We start from the raw sequence: 19,310 nt of genomic DNA, 5'->3' as shown, positions 1-19,310 counted from the left end.
CGATGTTTAATGTTCAAAATGACAAGATGTCACCAGCCGGCGGGCTAGTTGGGCACATGTTCTAATTTCCATGGCTGATTGTGATTTTATTGTACACAGGAGGAATAGAGAGAGTACTGTACCTTGCAGCTGCTCAATAAGAGTCCAGGCCATTCTAGAACCCTGGGCGTCAAACACAACATGGCCCTGCAGGAAGAAAAAGAATGAAGAGAAACTGAATTTTTTTAACATCTCTCTCTCTCTCTCTCTCTCTCTCTCTCTCTCTCTCTCTCTGCTCTCTCTCTCTCTCTCTCTCTCTCTCTCTCTCTCTCTGACTCTCTCTCTTGCTCTCTTTCTTTCTCTCTCTCTTTCTCTGTGTGTGTCGCTCTCTTGCTGTCTGTCTGTCTGTCTGTCTGTCTGTCTGTCTGTCTCTCTATCTATCTATCTTTCTCTCTCTCACTCAATTCAAATAAAGTTATTGGCATTGGAAACCTATGTTTACATTGCCAAAGCAAGTGAAATAGATAATAAACAAAAGTGAAATTAAATTAACAGTAAACATTACACTCACAAAAGTCCCAAAAGAATAAAGACATTTCAGGTGTCATATTATGTCTATGTACAGTGGTGTAACGATGTGCAAATAGTTAAAGTACAAAAGGGAAAATAAATACGGGTTGCATAAATACATAAATAAGCATAAATATGGGTTGTAATTACAATGGTGTTTGTTCTTCACTGGTTGCCCTTTTCTTGTGGCAACAGGTCACAAATATTGCAGCTGTGATGGCACACTGTGATTTTTCACCTAATAGATATGAGAGTTTATCAAAAAAATTTTTTTTCATATTCTTTGTGGGTCTGTGTAATTTGAGGGAAATATGTGTCTCTAATATGGTCATACATTTGGCAGGTTAGGAAGTGCAGCTCAGTTTCCACCTCATTTTGTGGGCAGTGTGCAAATAGCCTGTCTTCTCTTGAGAGCCAGGTCTGCCTACGGCGGCCTTTCTCAATAGCAAGGCTATGCTCACTGAGTCTGTACATAGTCAAAGCTTTCCTTAAGTTTGAGTCAGTCACAGTGGTCAGGTATTCTGCCACTGTGTACTCTCTGTTTAGGGCCAAATAGCAGTCCAGATTGCTCCTTTTTTTGTAAATTCTTTCCAATGTGTCAAGTAATTATCTTTTTGTTTTCTCATGATTTGGTTGGGTCTAATTGTGTTGCTGTCCTGGGGCTCTGTGGGGTATGTTTGTGTTTGTGAACAGAGCCCCAGGACCAGCTTGCTTAGGGGACTCTTCTCCAGGTTCATCTCACTGTATGTGATGGCTTTGTTATGGAAGGTTTGGGAATCGCTTCCTTTTAGGTGGTTGTAGAATTTAACGGCTCTTTTCTGGATTTTGATAATTAGCGGATATCATCCTAATTCTACTCTGCATGCATTATTTGGTGTTTTACATAGTACATGGAGGATGTTTTTGCAGAATTCTGCATGCAGAGTCTCACACTCTCTCTGGTATGTGACGTTGCAGATCTGAGAGGCTTGACTCATCATCAACAGAGTGAGCAGTTCAAGACTAGAGACTCAGTTTGTTTTACTTTAACAACAAACTAACCTGTTAGCTAATAAACGTTTATAATCGTTTTCCTATTCATATCTGGATCCTGCGACGCAGTTAGCGTTAACGCTGGGACCGCTGACATATGTCCCGGGATCCTTGCTCAAACAAGGTGGTACTACATTGGCGAAGCAGCTGGCCTAGCTGCTAGCTATCAAGCTAGGCAACCTGGTCTACTACTGCAGGATACCAAGCCTGCTAAGCGGTTAGCCCTTGTGGCTAGGGCCGCACTTCTATTTGTCCCGGGCTTAGGACTACCGATTTCTAGAGTTTTCTCATGCCGGCCGGCGTCTCTCATTTTACGGAGTGAATAGTGGGCTCGCCCTACTATTAGTACTGCCATGCCTCCGAAAAAAGACGAGGATCACATCTCCGCTGGGCAGGTATGTGAACTCTTGGAGAAGCAGAAAGTATTCTATAAGGAAATGATACTTCAGCAGGAAAACAACTTTAAAAGCCTCATACAAATAATAATGGAGTCTACCAACAAACGGCTGGACGTCCTGACCAAAGATGTACAAGACCTTAATACAAGCCTTCAGTTCAGACAGAAGGATGTGGATGTATTGAAGACCACACAGGATACACTTTCCAGAAACTGTTCCTCTATGCAAAATTAAATCACCACAGTCAGGGGGGGGGGGGCCTCCAGAACATGTCTGGGAAGGCTGATTACCTGGATGGACAATCGAGGAGAAATAATCTTGTAATAGATGGTATCCAGGAGAGCCAATGTGAGACATGGGCTCAATCAGAGGACAAAGTTCGAAAGCTGTTTTCTGAGAAGCTACAATTGGATCAACAGGTTGAGCTGGAACGTGCTCAGTGGTGCCAATGGTGGTGCCAATGGTGGTGCCAATGTTAGTGCCAATAGAACCAGACCCAGGCCAATTATAGTGAAATTCCTCAGGTTCAAGGATAAACTTGCAGTCCTTGAAAAGGCCAAAATGCCTTAAAGGGTCCTACATCTACATCAATGAGAATTTCTCTGACGCAGTCCATCAAATAAGAAAGGAACTAATACCAGCTATGAAGTATGCAAGAGAACGAGGTGACAGCCTCCCTGAGGTATGACAAACTGATTGTTCACCCTCCCTCCCAAGGAGTTAGGAGGAGCGACAGACACAAGTAATTCAAGCCTCCCCCAACACACACACTGCTGATTCATGTTTGGACATATAAATACTGTGAATCTATCAAAGAAATTGCTCACTTGAATATATGCAGTTTAAGGAGCAAGATTCATGAAATATGCTGTCTAGTGCAGTCAAACAATATTCATGTATTGGCAATATCAGAGACTTACCTGGACTCTTCTTTTGAGGATGCTGAGATCTCTATACATGGATACAATTTGTTTAGGAGGGACGGAAATAGATATGGGGGTGGAGTTGCCGTTTACATCCAGTCATATTCTAGCGAAACAACGTAAGGATTAGAGGCGCTATGGGTATGACTGGCCAGGTATCAAACCCAAGTTGTCCGAGTTAGCCCTCTAAGCTTAAGCCTAGGCATTAACTCTGAAGGCCAGGGGTGGAAAAAGTACCCAATTGTCAAACTTGAGTAAAGGTAAAGATTTCTTAATAGAGAATTAATCAAGTAAAAGTGAAAGTCACCCAGTAAAATATCCCTTGAGTAAAAGTCTAAAAGTATTTGGTTTTAAATATACTTAAGTATCAAAAGTAAAAGTATAAATAATTTAAAATTCCTTATATTCCAGCAATGTAAAGACTTAATGTTGAATGGATTAGAGCCGTTATGGGTACAGGTGCATTTACCACATTTGAAACCTATACCAGTTGGTTGCTGCTATAGGCCAGCTAATGCTGATGTTGGATAAGTTATCTGATGAAAATAGGGTAATATATTTTTTTGGGGAGATATGAATATTGATTTTTTTTTAACACCAATTGTCCAATGAGAAAAGAAACGTCTTTCTGTTGCCAATGTATGTAACCCAAATGATGACATCACCAACCAGAACGTTCACTGATAGGTCTGGTATCACATCGTCAACCTGTATTGATCACATTTTTACTAACATGGCTGAACGTTGTTCTAAAGTTGTATCAGTGGCACTAGGTTGTAGTGATCATAACTTGGTTGCACTCACTAGGAAAACTAAAATACCAAAGGCTGGCCCTAAGGTAATCTACCGAAGGGCCTACAGTGGGTTCAATCAGGAATCATTTGTGGATGAGATTAAGAATGTGCAATGGTTAGAAGTGTGTAGTAAGGATGATCGTGAAATGTCGCTAAGTTTGTTTATGAGTATTGCTGATAAGCGTGCCCCTTTAAGAAAATGCACTGTGAGGTCAAACGGTGCCCCATGGATTGATGATGAGCTGAGAAATGTAATGATTCAACGTGATGATGCCAAAAAAGAAGCAGATACATCTGGCACTCTGTTTAATAAGCAAAGTTACTGTAAATTAAGAAATCTTGTGACCAAGCTAAACAAAGGAAAGAAGAAGGGATTCTATCAGCACAAAATTGATGAAGTAAAGGGTGATGGGAAAAAACTGTGGAGAACGTTGAACGCTATTATGGGTAGGAATTCAAACATGTCCACCTCTTTTGTTGAATCGTGGGGTATATTTATTATAAAACCACACGACATCGCAAACTACTTTAATAAATATTTTACAGGCAAAGTGGACAAGTTGAGGAATGCCATGAGTCCAACTGATGGCTCCATGTCATATACCCTTATAAAAGACTGTATCATGAAGGAGAGGCAATGCATGTTTGAATTTCACCAAGTAGAAAGGGAAGAGGTTGAAAGGATGCTGTTGTCTCTTTCGGATGACAAGTCCCCTGGTACAGATAATCTTGACGCCAAATGACTTAGAGTTACAGCTTACCAAATATCTACCCCAATCTCTCATTTTTAATAAGTGCTTGATGTATGGGGTGTGCCCAAAAGTCTGGAAAGAGTCAAAGGTTATTCCACTACCTAAGGATAAAAAATCTGCATTCACTGGTCCTAATAGTCGTCCTATAAGCATGCTGCCTGTGTTAAGTAAATTATTGGAAAAAATGGTATCTGTACAAATCAAGGATTATTTCTTATGTAATGGTCTGATAACGGGTTTCCAGCAAGCAGACAAAGAAGGGCTCCGAGTTCGGCCTTAGCACAAATGACAGATGATTGGTTAAAGAGTATGGATGACAGGAAGTTAGTTGGTGCGGTGTTGCTAGGTTTCAGTGCTGCTTTTGATGTAATTGATCATGAACTGTTGCTAGGTAAACTCCAATGTTATGGTTTTAAGTCTGCAGCTCTATCCTGGATGGAAAGCTATCTATCCAGGAGAAGGCAAAACGTATTCTTTAATGGTAGCTTTTCAAACAGTAAAGATATACACTGTGGTATTCCTCAAGGAAGCTGCCTAGGCCCACTTCTCTACTCTATCTTTGCTAACGATTTACCTTCAGTAATGAACAAAGCAAGAGTGGTAATGTATGCTGATGACTTTATAATGTATAGCGCAGCATCAGAGTTTAATGAGCTAACAGGTGTAATAAGTAGTGAACTAAGAATGGTGTCTGAGTGGGTTGATATGAACAAATTGGTGTTGAACATTTCTAAAACTAAATGTATTGTATTTGGTTCAAGATATATGCTTGCTGATGATCCCTAATTTAATTTAATCCCCAAACTACTAGGAGTCATGTTGGACGCAGCTTTATCATGGTCAGAACACATAGATAATATTGTACAGTAATTTGGTTAAAAGCCAATTTGACATTTGCTCACTGAGGAAATGTATGAGTCTGCTTTTAATGATAATGCAGAGGATTTTCCCAAGGTTGTTCTTGATGCATATCCCACGGTAGTTATTGGGGCCAAATCTGTCTCCACTTTTGTGGATTGGGGTGATCAGTCCTTTGTTCAAAAATATTGGGGATGATGCCAGAGCTGAGGATGATGTTAAAGAGTTTAAGTATAGCCAATTGGAATTTTTGGTCTGTATATTTTATCATTTCATTTAGGATACCATCAACACCACAGGCCTTTTTGGGTTGGAGGGTTTGTATTTTGTCCTGTAGTTCATTCAATGTAATTGGAGAAACCAGTGGGTTCTGTTAGTCTTTAATGGCTGATTCTAAGATTTGTAATTGATCACGTATATGTTTTTGTTGTTTTGTTTTTTGTTATAGAGCCAAAAAGATTGGAAAAGTAGTTTATCCATCTCTGTTTTGGATAGATAACTCTTCGTGTTGTTGTTGTTTGTTTAGTGTGTTCCAATTTTCCCAGAAGTGGTTAGATTCTATGGATTCTTCAATTACATTTAGCTGATTTCTGACATGTTGTTCCTTATTTTTCCGTAGTGTATTTCTGTATTGTTTTAGTGATTCACCATAGTGAAGGCGTAGTCTCAGGATTTCTGGGTTTTTATGTTTTTGGCAGGATAGGTTAGTCAATTTCTTTCTTAGGTTTTTGCATTCTTCATCAAACCATTTGTCATTGTTGTACATTTTCTTAGGTTGTTAGCTTTTATTTTTAGATTTGATAGGGAAGCTGAAAGGTAAAATATACTGTTTATGCTTTGGCCATGTTTACACCTTCACTATTACTGTGAAATGTTTTGTCCAGGAAGTGTTCTAAAAGCGATTGAATGTGTTGTTTACTTGTTTTTTGGAAGATTTCTACACTACTGTCCTTCCATCTATAGCATTTCTTAATATTATTCAGTTCCTTTGGCTTTTATACCTCATGATTGAGTATTGCTCTGTTCAAGTAGACCGGGGTTTTGCTGGGATCTGATAGGGGTGTCAGTGGGCTGACTGTGAACGCTCTGAGAGACTCTGGGTTGAGGTCAGTGATAAAGTAATCTACAGTACTACTGCCAAGGGATGAGCTGTAAGTGTACCTACCATAGGAGTCCCTTCGTAGCCTACCATTGAATATGTACAGACACACTGTGCGACAGAGCTGCAGGAGATGTGACCCGTTTTTGTTGGTTGTTTTGTCATAATTGTGTCTAGGGGGGGCATATTTGGGAGGGAATGCTGTCACCTCCAGGTAGGTGTTTGTCCCCCTTTGTGCTGAGAGTGTCAGGTTCTTGTCCAGTTCTGACATTTAGGTCTCCATAGACTAGTACATGTCCCTGGGCCTGGAAATGGTTGATCTCCCCCTCTAGGGTGGAGAAGCTGTCTTCATTAAAGTATGGGGATTCTATTGGGGGTATATTGGTAGCACAAATGAAGAGATTTTTCTCTGTTGATATAATTTCCTTATTAATTTCTAGCCAGATGTAAAATGTTCCTGTTTTGACTAATTTAATAGAGTGGGTTAGGTCTGCTTTATGCATACCCCCTGAGTCTCTTCCCTGTTTCACTCCTGGTAGTTTGGTGGCTGGGACTACCAGCTCTCTGTAACCTAGAGGGCAACCAGTGGGTCCGTCTCCTCTATACCATGTTTCTTGTAGGATGAAGATGTCTGTATTTCCAATTTCTTTGATGAAGACTGGGTTCCTGCTCCAAAGCCAGATGACCTCTGACCTTGGATATTCCAGGATGAGATAGTAAAAGCTTTGTGTTCCATAGTGTCTAGTGTTGTTTTCGTGTGGTTTAGGCCCGGACCATTACAGAAGGTGGGAGCAGAGCACGTTGAGCATCTGATACATACCTCTTACGTCGCAGGATGGGGCATGGGGGGAATGGGCATAGACCTGATCTGGGGGGGGACATATGTAGGGTGTGGCTAGGGTTTGTTTGGGGTGGGGATGTGGCTGGTGATGATGTGGTCTGGGTGTAGGTCCTCTTGGCGTGGGTTCTCTCGGTGCAGGTCCTTCGGGAGGGGGTCTCGGTTGCTCTGTTGCTCCTGTGTGAGGTGCTGGGGCTGCGGTTGAGGGTGACATCCTTCAGAGTCCTGGCAAAGGTGGGGACTGCTGCCTTTGTAGAGGTGGACCAGGTCGTAAAGACTTTTCACGTCCAGGGTGGAGTGGTGGGCCAGGTAGACATTAGGTTTTGAGGCACAGTCTCGGGAAGTGCTTGCATTCACTCGCTGTGTGGTGGCAGGGTGAAAGGATGTTCGTGGTAGGAGGGTGGAGATGACCACTTGTGTGTTAGGGAATGTGGGAGAAGCTTTTTCAATCACTCCCTTGAGTGCTGTGGAAACCCTTTTCATGCTGTGCCCAGGTTATTTGAGACCGTGTTAATTATGATGTGGCTGGGGGATCCTAGTCTCTCTCTCTCTCTCTCTCTCTCTCTCTCTCTCTCTCTCTCTCTCTCTCTCTCTCTCTCTCTCTGTACAACCACAAACTTCTCCTCTTTCTCCTCCAGTTCCCTCCATACATTACATATATAAGATACTCACCGACACTCCTTCGAATGAGCTGGTGTTGAGAGCGCGGTAGATCTCAGCGGTGATATCTCGGTTGTTGTAGTTGAAGTCTTCCAGCCTGCGGCCCTTGGCCTTCAGGGGCCCAACGGTCTTGTTGAGGGCCAGAGCCAGAGCCCACACTGCATCATAAGCCAGAGGGGCCTCCTGGAACCCCCCCGTCTCCTCTGGGTTCTTACCCCCCAACTTAGACATCAGCTGGTTCAGAAACTCCTGAGACGTCTGGAAGAAGAGCGAGAGGAGGGCTTAGAACTGTGTGTGAGGTAGATGGGGGTGGAGGTGGAAGTGTCTGAGGAGGAAGGATTGGTGTACACAGCTGAGAGCACCAGGTTGACATCCTGTCTCCCAGTGGGAGGGGTCAGATGTTCCTCTCCTCTCGCTAGGATGTCACCAGGGTACAAGCATACTGTATGAGAAGCATATAAAGACTTTGCCTTTGTTTTGGTTTGTTTGTTTGTCAATTAGGGGGTGCAGGGTGAATACGTGGTCTGCTGTACGGTAATTTGTTTTCACTGAGGAAATGTATGAGTCTGCTGTTAATGTAAATGCAGAGGATTTTCGCAAAGGTTGCTGTTGACGCATATCCCACGGTAGTTATTGGGGTCAAATTTGTCTCCACTTTTGTGGGGTGATCAGTCCTTGGTTCCAAATATTGGGGAAGATGCCAGAGCTAAGGATGATGTTAAAGAGTTTAAGTATAGCCAATTGGAATTTGTGGTCTGTATATGAAGAAAAAAAAAATGTATGCACTCACTAACTGTAAGTCGCTCTGGATAAGACCGTCTGCTAAATGACTAAAATGTAAAAATTTATATTTTATAATTTCATTGAGGATACCATCAACACCACAGGCCTTTTTGGGTTGGAGGGTTTATATTTTGTCCTGTAGTTTATTCAATGTAATTGGAGAATCCAGTGGGTTCTGGTAGTCATTAATAGTTGATTCTAAGATTTGTATTTGATCATGTATATGTTTTTGCTGTTTGTTCTTTGTTATAGGGCCAAAAAGATTGGAGAAGTGGTTTACCCATACATCTCCGTTTTGGATAGATAACTCTTCGTGTTGTTGTTTGTTTTGTGTTTTCCAATTTTCCCAGAAGTGGTTAGTCTATGGATTCTTCAATTACATTGAGCTGATTTCTGACGTGCTGTTCCTTCTTTTTCCGTAATGTATTTCCGTATTGTTTCTCTCTCTCCCTCTCTCTCTCTCTCTCTCTCTCGCTCTCTCCCTCTCTCCCTCTCTCCCTCTCGTCTCTGTCTGTCTCTCTCTCTCTCTCTCTCTCTCTCTCTCTCTCTCTCCGCATGGTGATGTTTTAAACATGACTGTAGCAGCTTTTCTGCTCAACTAAAGCACTGGTCATGGAAGATAAGCTCAGTTCATTGCATTTCAGAAAAGCTAATTTGAAATATTCAAGTAGCTATATTAACTTTTTATGTACATGTTCATTTTCTTTTTCCTGCTATAATTGTATTCTGAGTAAGTACTAGTAGTAAATAACTAGTAAGTACAGCTGCGCCAGGGGACAATATTGAGACCGTTATTGTTCATGAGACTTACTGAACAGATGTCTCTGGGCATAAACCTAACCCCTCAACACACACACACACACACACACACACACACAGAAACCTAACCCCTCAACACACACACACACACACACACACAGAAACCTAAGCCCTCAACACACACACACACACACACACACAGAAACCTAAGCCCTCAACACACACACACACACACACACACACACACACACACACACACACACACACACACACACACACACACACACACACACACACACACACACATGGAGTCAGCGGGAGAGGAGCGCAAGCCTGGAGTCGTGGCACGGGTACAGGGCGGCAGGTAGCTTAGTGGGTAAGAGCGTTGTGCCAGTAACCGAAAGGTCGCTGGTTCTAATCCCCGAGCCCACTAGGTGAAAAATCTGTCGATGTGCCCTTGAGCAAGGCACTTAACCCTAATTGCTCCTGTAAGTCGCTCTGGATAAGAGCGTCTGCTAAAATGACCAATTATTATTATTATTATCTATAGCATTTCTTAATATTATTCAGTTCCTTTGGCTTTTTTACCTCATGATTGAGTATTGCTCTGTTCAAGTAGACTGTGATTTTGCTGTGATCTGATAGGGGTGTCAGTGGGCTGACTGTGAACGCTCTGAGAGACTCTGGGTTTAGGTCAGTGATAAAGTAGTCTACAGTACTACTGCCAAGAGATGAGCTAGAGGTGTACCTACCACAGGAGTCCCCTCGAAGCCTACCATTGATTATGTACATACCCAGTGTGCGACAGTGCTGCAGGAGTCGTGACCCGTTTTTGTTGGTTATGTTGTTGTCGTAGTTGTGCCTAGGGGGGCATATGGGGGAGGGAATGCTGTCACCTCCAGGTAGGTGTTTGTCCCCCTGTATGCTGAGGGTGTCAGGTTCTTGTGCAGTTCTGGTATTTAGGTCGCCACAGACTAGTACATGTCCCTGGGCCTGAAAGTGATTGATTTCCCCCTCCAGGATGGAGAATCTGTCTTCATTAAAGTATGGGGATTCTAGTGGGGGGATATAGGTAGCACACAGGAGGACATTTTTCTCTGTTGAGATAATTTCCTTTTGAATTTCTAGCCTAATGTAAAATGTTCCTGTTTTGATTAATTGAATAGAGTGAGTTAGGTCTGCTCTGTACTCAATTAGCATACCCCTGAGTCCCTTCTCTGTTTCACAGGAGGTAAGCTTCTCATATGGTGTTGAGTAAAGCTTAACCATGTATTAGATCGTAGGTAGGTAGTTAGTTGTAGTTAGGTATTGTATTTATCATAGGTTAGTATTGTTGTTATTGTAGGTTTCCGTAGGTAATTGTAGGTTAGTATCGAAGCACGAGGCTAGCTAGCTAGCGGGTAGCTACTGGTAACGATTAGCAACGGTGGAGAGCTGTTTCCAATGTTAATGTGCTGCTACCCAACGTTTAATTTTTGCTGCGTTATGCGTTATGAAAGGAACTAGACACGGACATGAATTATCTGTTTAGTGTGCTAACACACTCTTGGCAGTTTGTTGTAACCAAGTATTGGTGCTAAATTGTGTGTTAATGGATGCTAGCTTGCTAGTTAGCTACGGGCGTCATAGCTAGGTATCGTGGGTTGTTGTGGGTAGTTACTGCAGGTTTAGTGTGCTAACACACTCTTGGCAGTTTGTTGTAACCAAGTATTGGTGCTAAATTGTGTGTTAATGGATGCTAGCTTGCTAGTTAGCTACGGCGTCACAGCTAGGTATCGTGGGTTGTTGTGGGTAGTTACTGCAGGTTGGCAGTGTCTTCGGCCGTGCCGGCTGTAGCACGAAGCGAGCTAACTAGCCGTTTTTCGAACAGAGTCAGAGTCAACACAGTAGCCATTGTGTGCCGGGTGTAGCACGAAGCTAGCTAGCTAGCTAGCCGTTCTTCAAACAAAGTCAACACAGTGGCCAATGCTAGCTACCCAACACGACCAGCTAACTGTACTGTAGTAGCTAAATACAATATACTTGTCCTAGCTAGCCAACGTTGAATCATTGCTGCGTCATGAAAGGAACTTGACACAGACACGAATGATCTGTTTAGTGTGTTATCACACTATTGGTGGTTTGTTGTGACCAAGTGTTTGTGCTAAACTGTGTGTTACTGGATGCTAGCATGCTAGTTAGCTAGTTAACACACTATTGGTGGTTTGTTGTGACCAAGTGTTGGTGCTAAACTGTGTGTTAAACTGTGTGTTATTGGATGCTAGCATGCTAGTTAGCTATGGTGTCATAGTTAGCTAGCTGAATAAAGTGGGTTGAGTCTATTCCTTTAAACATTGAACCGCTGTGGTTCACAACAATTCTGATTTCTAAAGGTGGAAGTTGGGAGAGTTTTTTGTTCCGGGTGGTTCAGTGAAACAATTTTAGTTTCTGAGGTAGAAGTTTTTGGTGAGGGAGGCCCTGCTCTCTCCTCTCCCAGATGCTTAGCTCATTTCATTCCGATCTCCTCTGCATTTTTGTAGCCATTTGCTACAGCCTGTCAACTATGCCTCTGCCTATCCCTGTTCTCTCCTCTCTGCACAGGCTACACAAACGCACCACACCGCGCGGCTGCTGCCTCTCTAACCTGGTGGTCCCTGCACGCACCCCTCACCTGGAGTTCCAGGTCGCAGGCAGCCTCTGGAACTGCCGTTCTGCTGCCAACAAAGCTGACTTCATCCCAGCCTATGCCAACCTCCAGTCCCTCGACTTCCTGGCGCTGACGGAAACATGGATCACCACTGAAAACACTGCTACTCCTACTGCTCTCTCCTCGTCTGACCATGTGTTCTCGCATACCCCGAGAGCATCTGGTCAGAGGGGTGGTGGTACAGGAATCCTCATCTCTCCCAAGTGGACATTCTCAATTTTTCCCCTAACCCATCTGTCTATCTCCTCATTTGAATTCCATGCTGTCACAGTCACTAGCCCATTTAAGCTTAATATCCTTGTCATCTATCGCCCTCCAGGTTCCCTTGGAGAGTTCATCAATGAGCTTGACGCCTTGATAAGTTCCTTTCCTGAGGATGGCTCACCCCTCACAGTTTTGGGGGATTTCAACCTCCCTATGTCCACATTTGACTCATTTCTCTCTGCCTCCTTCTTTCCACTCCTCTCCTCTTTTGACCTCACCCTCTCACCGTCCCCCCCTACTCACAAGGCAGGCAATACGCTTGACCTCATCTTCACTAGATGCTGCTCCTCTACTAATCTCACTGCAACTCCCCTCCATGTCTCCGACCACTACTTTGTTTCCTTTTCTCTCTCGCTCTCCTCCCACACTACTCACTCTGCCCCTACACAGATGGTAATGCGCCGCCGCAACCTTCGCTCTCTCTCCCACTACTCTCTCCTCTTCCATCCTATCATCTCTTCCCTCTGCTCAATCCTTCTCCCTCCAATCTCCTGATTCTGCCTCCTCAACCCTCCTCTCCTCCCTTTCTGCATCCTTTGACTCTCTGTGTCCCCTATCCTCCCGGCCGGCTCGGTCCTCCCCTCCAGCTCCGTGGCTTGATGACTCACTGCGAGCTCACAGAACAGAGCTCCGGCAGCGGAGCGGAAATGGAAGAAAACTAAACTCCCTGCCGACCTGGCATCTTTTTCCTCCCTCCTCTCTACATTTTCTTCATCTGTTTCTGCTGCTAAGGCCACCTTCTACCACTCTAAATTCCAAGCATCTGCCTCTAACCCTAGGAAGCTCTTTGCCACATTTTCCTCCCTCCTGAATCCTCCCCCTCCTCCTCTCTCTCGTGGATGACTTCGTCAACCACTTTGAAAAGAAGGTTGACGACATCCGATCCTCGTTTGTTAAGTCTAATGACACTGCTGGTCCTGCTCACACTGCCCTACCCTATGCTTTGACTTCTTTCTCCCCTCTCTCTCCAGATAAAATCCTGCGACTTGTGACTGCAGGCCGCCCAACAACCTGCCCGCTTGACCCCATCCCCTCCTCCCTTCTCCAGACCATCTCCGGTGACCTTCTCCCCTACCTCACCTCGCTGATCAACTCATCCTTGACCGCTGGCCATGTCCCTTCCGTCTTCAAGAGAGCGAGAGTTGCTCCCCTTCTCAAAAAACCAACACTCGACCCCACTGATGTCAACAACTACAGACCAGTATCCCTTCTTTCTTTTCTTTCCAAAACTATTGAGCGTGCCGTCTTTAGCCAACTCTCTTGCTATCTCTCTCAGAATGACCTTCTTGATCCAAACCAATCAGGTTTCAGGACTGGTCATTCAACTGAGACTGCTCTTCTCTGTGTCACGGAGACTCTCCGTACTGCTAAAGCTAACTCTCTCTCCTCTGCTCTTGTCCTTCTAGACCTGTTTGCTGCCTTTGACACTGTGAACCATCAGATCCTCCTCTCCACCCTCTCCGAGCTGGGCATCTCCGGCGCGGCTCACTCCTGGATTGCGTCCTACCTGACCGGTCGCTCCTACCAAGTGGCGTGGCGAGAAGCTGTCTCCGCACCACGTGCTCTCACCACTGGTGTCCCCCAAGGCTCAGTTCTAGGCCCTCTCCTTTTCTCCCTATACACCAAGTCACTTGGCTCTGTCATATCCTCACATGGTCTCTCCTATCATTGCTACGCTGACGATACACAACTAATCTTCTCCTTTCCCCCTTCTGATAACCAGGTGGCGAATCGCATCTCTGCATGTCTGGCAGACATATCAGTATGGATGACGGATCACCACCTCAAGCTGAACCCTGGCAAGACGGAGCTGCTCTTCCTCCCGGGGAAGGACTGCCCGTTCCATGATCTCGCCATCACGGTTGACAACTCCGCTGTGTCCTCCTCCCAGAGTGCGAAGAGCCTAGGCGTGACCCTGGACAACACCCTGTCGTTCTCCGCCAACATCAAGGCGGTGACCCGCTCCTGCAGGTTCATGCTCTACAACATTCGGAGAGTACGACCCTGCCTTACACAGGAAGCGGCACAGGTCCTAATCCAGGCACTTGTCATCTCCCGTCTGGACTACTGCAACTCGCTGTTGGCTGGCCTCCCTGCCTGTGCCATTAAACCCCTACAACTCATCCAGAATGCCGCAGCCCGTCTGGTGTTCAACCTTCCCAAGTTCTCTCACGTCACCCCCTCCTCCGCACACTCCACTGGCTTCCAGTTGAAGCTCGCATCCGCTACAAGACCATGGTGCTTGCCTATGGAGCAGTGAGGGGAACGGCACCTCTGTACCTTCAGGCTCTCATCAGTCCCTACACCCAAACGAGGGCATTGCGCTCATCCACCTCTGGCCTGCTGGCTCCCCTTCCTCTGCGGAAGCATAGTTCCCGCTCAGCCCAGTCAAAACTGTTCGCTGCCCTGGCACCCCAATGGTGGAACAAGCTCCCTCACGACGCCAGGACAGCGGAGTCACTCACCACCTTCCGGAGACATTTGAAACCCCACCTCTTTAAGGAATACCTGGGATAGGATAAAGGAATCCTTCTAATTTGTGAGTCGCTCTGGCTAAGAGCGTCTGCTAAATGACGTTAATGTGCCCTTGAGCAAGGCACTTAACCCTAATTGCTCCTGTAAGTCGCTCTGGATAAGAGCGTCTGCTAAATGACTAAAATGTAAATGTAAATGTAAATGTAGTTTGGTGGATGGAACTACCAGCTCTCTGTAATCTAGAGGGCAACCAGTGGGTCCGTCTCCTCTACACCATGTTTCTTGTAGGATGACAATGTCTGTTTTTCTGATTTCTTTGGTGAAGTCCAGGTTCCTGCTCTTTAGGCCAAAGGCAGATGACCTCAGGCTTTGGATATTCCACCAGGATGAGATAGTGAAGGCTCCATAAAGTGTCCAAGTGTGCAGTGTGTTAGTCTCTCTCTCTGTCTATACCTGATCTATCTCTCTCTCTCTCTCTCTCTCTCTCTCTCTCTCTCTCTCCCTCCCTCCTCCCCTCTCTCTCTCTACCTGATCTATCTCTCTCTCTCTCTCTCTCTACCTGATCTGTCCCTCTCCCCCTCTCTCTCTCTCTCTCTCTCTCTCTCTCTCTCTCTCCCTGATCTGTCTCTCTCTCTCTCTTTCTCTCTCTCTCTACCTGTTATGTCCCTCTCTCTCTCTCTACCTGATCTGTGTCTCTCACTCTCTCTACCTGATCTGTCCCTCTCTCTCTCTCTCTCTCTCTCTCTCTCTCCCTGATCTGTCTCTCTCTCTCTCTCTCTTTCTCTCTCTCTCTACCTGTTATGTCCCTCTCTCTCTCTCTACCTGATCTGTGTCTCTCACTCTCTCTACCTGATCTGTCTCTCTCTCTCTACCTGATCTGTCTCTCTCTCTCTCTACCTGATCTGTCCCTCTCCCTCTCCCTCTCTCTCTCTCTCTCTCTCTCTCTCTCTCTCTCTCTCTCTCTCTCTCGCTCTCTACCTGATCTCTCTCTCTCTCTCTCTCTCTCTCTCTCTCTCTCTCTCTCTTCTCTCTCTCTCTCTCTCTCTCTCTCTCTCTCTCTCTCTCTCTCTCTCTCTCTCTCTCTATGTGATCTCTCTCTCTCTCTCTCCCTGATCTGCATAAGGCGTTCTGTCTCTCTCTCTCTCTCTCTCTCTCTCTCTCTCTCTCTCTCCTCTCAATTCAATTCAATTCAATTTAAGGGCTTTATTGGCATGGGAAACGTATGTTAACATTGCCAAAGCAAGTGAAGTAGATAGTAAACAAAAGTGAAATAAACAATAAATATTAACAGTAAACATTACACTCAGAAGTTTCAAAAGAATAAAGACATTTCAAATGTCATATTATGTATATATACAGTGTTGTAACAATGTGCAAATAGTTAAAGTACAAATGGGAAAATAAATAAACATAAATATAGGTTGTATTTACAATGGTGTTTGGTCTTCACTGGTTGCCCTTTTCTTGTGGCAACAGGTCACAAATATTGCTGCTGTGATGGCACTCTGTGGTTTTTCACCCAGTAGATAAGGGATTTTATCAAAATTGGGTTTGTTTTCGAATTCTTTGTGGATCTCTGTAATCTGAGGGATATATGTGTCTCTAATATGGTCATACATTTGGCAGGAGGTTAGGAAGTGCAGCTCAGTTTCCACCTCATTTTGTGCACATAGCCTGTCTTCTCTTGAGAGCCAGGTCTGGCTACGGTGACCTTTCTCAATAGCAAGGCTATGCTCACTGAATCTGTACATAGTCAAAGCTTTCCTTAAGTTTGGGTCAGTCACAGTGGTCAGGTATTCTGCCGCTGTGTACTCTCTGTTGAGGGCCAAATAGCATTCTAGTTTGCTCTGTTTTTTTGTAAATTCTTTCCAATGTGTCAAGTAATTCTCTTTTTGTTTTCTCATGATTTGGTTGGGTCTAATTGTTTTGTTGTTGTTGTCCTGGGGCTCTGTGGGGTCTGTTTGTGTTTGTGAACAGAGCCCCAGGACCAGCTTACTTAAGGGACTCTTCTCCAAGTTCATGACTTTGTGATGACTTTGTTAAGGAAGGTTTGGGAATTGCTTCCTTTTAAGTGGTTATAGAATTTTTTGGATTTTGATCATTAGCGGGTATCGGCCTAATTCTGCTATGCATGCATTATATGGTGTTTTCCGTTGTACACTGAGGATATTTTTGCAGAATTCTGCATGCAGAGTCTCAATTTGGTGTTTGTCCCATTTTGTGAATTATTGGTTGGTGAGCGGACCCCAGACCTCACAACCATAAAGGGCAATGTGTTCTATAACTGATTCAAGTATTTTTAGCCAGATCCTAATTGGTATGTCGACTTTTATGTTCCTTTAGATGGCATAGAAGGCCCTTCTTGCCTTGTCTCTGAGATCGTTCACAGCTTTGTGGAAGTTACCTGTGGCGCTGATGTTTAGGCCGAGGTATGTATAGTTATTTGTGTGCTCTAGGGCAACGGTGTCTACATGGAATTTGTATTTGTGGTCCTGGCAACTGGACCTTTTTTGTCTTACAGAGATTTACTGTCAGGGCCCAGGTCTGACAGAATATGTGCAGAAGATCTAGGTGCTGCTGTAGGCCCTCCTTGGTTGTTGACAGAAGCACCAGATCATCAGCAAACAGTACACATTTGACTTCAGATTCTAGTAGGGTGAGGCCAGGTGCTGCAGAATGTTCTAGTGCCCTCGCCAATTCGTTGATATATATGTTGAAGAGTGTGGGGCTTAAACTGCATCCCTGCCTCACCCCACGGCCCTGTGGAAAGAAATGTGTGTGTTTTTTGCCAATTTTAACCGCACACTTGTTGTTTGTGTACATGGATTTTATAATTTCGTATGTTTTTCCCCCCAATCCCACTTTCCATCAATTTGTATAGCAGACCCTCATGCCAAATTGAGTCAAAAGCTTTTTTGAAGCATGAGAAGACTTTGCCTTTGTTTTGGTTTGCTTGTTTGTCAATTAGGGTGTGCAGGGTGAATACTTGGTCTGTCCTATGGTAATTTGGTAAAAAGCCAATTTGACATTTGCTCAGTACATTGTTTTCACTGACGAAATTAACTAGTCTGCTGTTAATGATAATGCAGAGGATTTCCTCAAGGTTGCTGTTGACGCATATCCCACGGTAGTTATTGGGGTCAAATTTGTCTCCACTTTTGTCTCTCTCTCTGATCCGTCTCTCTCTCTCTCTACCTAATCTCTCTCTCTCTCTACCTGATCTCTCTCTCTCTCTCTCTCTCTCTCTCTCTCTCTCTCTCTCTCTCGCTCTCTCTCTCTCTCTCTCTCTCTCTCTCTCTCTCTCTGATCTGTCTCTCTCTCCACCTGATCTCTCTCTCTCTCTCTCTCTCTCTCTCTGATCTGTCTCTCTCTCTCTCACCTGATATCTCTCTCTCCCTCTTTACCTGATTTCTCTCTCACTCTCTCTCTCTCTACCTGATCTGCATAAGGCATCTGTCTCCCTCTCTCTACTTGATATGTCTCTCTCTCTCTCTCCACCTGATCTCTCTCTCTCTCCACCTGACATGTCTCTCTCTCTCTCCACCTGATCTCTCTCTCTCTCGCTACCTGATCTGCATAAGGCGTCTGTCACTCTCGCTACCTGATCTGCATAAGGCACCTCTCTCTCTCTCTCTCTCTCTCTCTCTCTCTCTCTCTCTCTCTCTCTCTCTCTCTCTCTCTCTCTCTCTCTCTCTCTCTCTCTCTCTCTCTCTCTCTCTCTCTCTCTCTCTCTCTCTCTCTCTCTCTCTCTCTCTCTCTCTCTCTGTCTCCTTATCCCCCTTCCCTCTCTCTCTCTCCGTCTCTCTCTCTCTCTCTGTCTGTCTCTCTCTCTCTCTCTCTCTCTCTCTCTCTCTCTCTCTCTCTCTCTCTCTCTCTCTGTCTCTCTCTCTCTCTCTGTCTCCTTATCCCCCTTCCCTCTCTCTCTCTCTCTCTCTCTCTCTCTCTCTCTCTCTCTCTCTCGTGTCTCTCTCTCTCTCTCTCTCTCTCTCTCTCTCTCTCTCTCTCTCTCTCTCTCTCTCTCTCTCTCTCTCTCTCTCTCTCTCTCTCTCTCTCTCTCTCTCTCTCTCTCTCTCTCTCTCTCTCTCTCTCTCTCTCTCTCTCTCTCTCTCTCTCTGATCTGTCTCTCTCTCCACCTGATCTCTCTCTCTCTCTCTCTCTCTCTCTCTCTGATCTGTCTCTCTCTCTCTCACCTGATATCTCTCTCTCCCTCTTTACCTGATTTCTCTCTCACTCTCTCTCTCTCTACCTGATCTGCATAAGGCATCTGTCTCCCTCTCTCTACTTGATATGTCTCTCTCTCTCTCTCCACCTGATCTCTCTCTCTCTCCACCTGACATGTCTCTCTCTCTCTCCACCTGATCTCTCTCTCTCTCTCGCTACCTGATCTGCATAAGGCGTCTGTCACTCTCGCTACCTGATCTGCATAAGGCACCTCTCTCT

The 19,310-nt window shown here is 44.8% G+C and overlaps 1 protein-coding gene across 10 annotated transcripts in view; it reads right to left on the bottom strand.

The window, feature by feature from the left end:
* LOC121572235 (gamma-aminobutyric acid type B receptor subunit 1-like) overlaps positions 1 to 19,310 on the bottom strand; it is a 138,080-nt gene that overhangs the window by 68,744 nt on the left and 50,026 nt on the right. For all 10 annotated transcript variants that reach the window (XM_045222109.1, XM_045222113.1, XM_045222114.1 and 7 more), the window contains exons 7-8: positions 7,916 to 8,161; positions 123 to 186 (exon numbers count right to left, since the gene is read on the bottom strand). In XM_045222109.1, the coding sequence (XP_045078044.1) occupies positions 123 to 186; positions 7,916 to 8,161 (310 nt within the window). The remainder of the gene's footprint in view (positions 1 to 122; positions 187 to 7,915; positions 8,162 to 19,310) is intronic.

The sequence above is a fragment of the Coregonus clupeaformis genome, chromosome 8 (genome assembly GCF_020615455.1).
Source record: "Coregonus clupeaformis isolate EN_2021a chromosome 8, ASM2061545v1, whole genome shotgun sequence".
NCBI lineage: Eukaryota > Metazoa > Chordata > Actinopteri > Salmoniformes > Salmonidae > Coregonus > Coregonus clupeaformis.
Note: the sequence above shows the minus strand (reverse complement) of the source record. Positions and strands in the feature narration are given on the sequence as shown.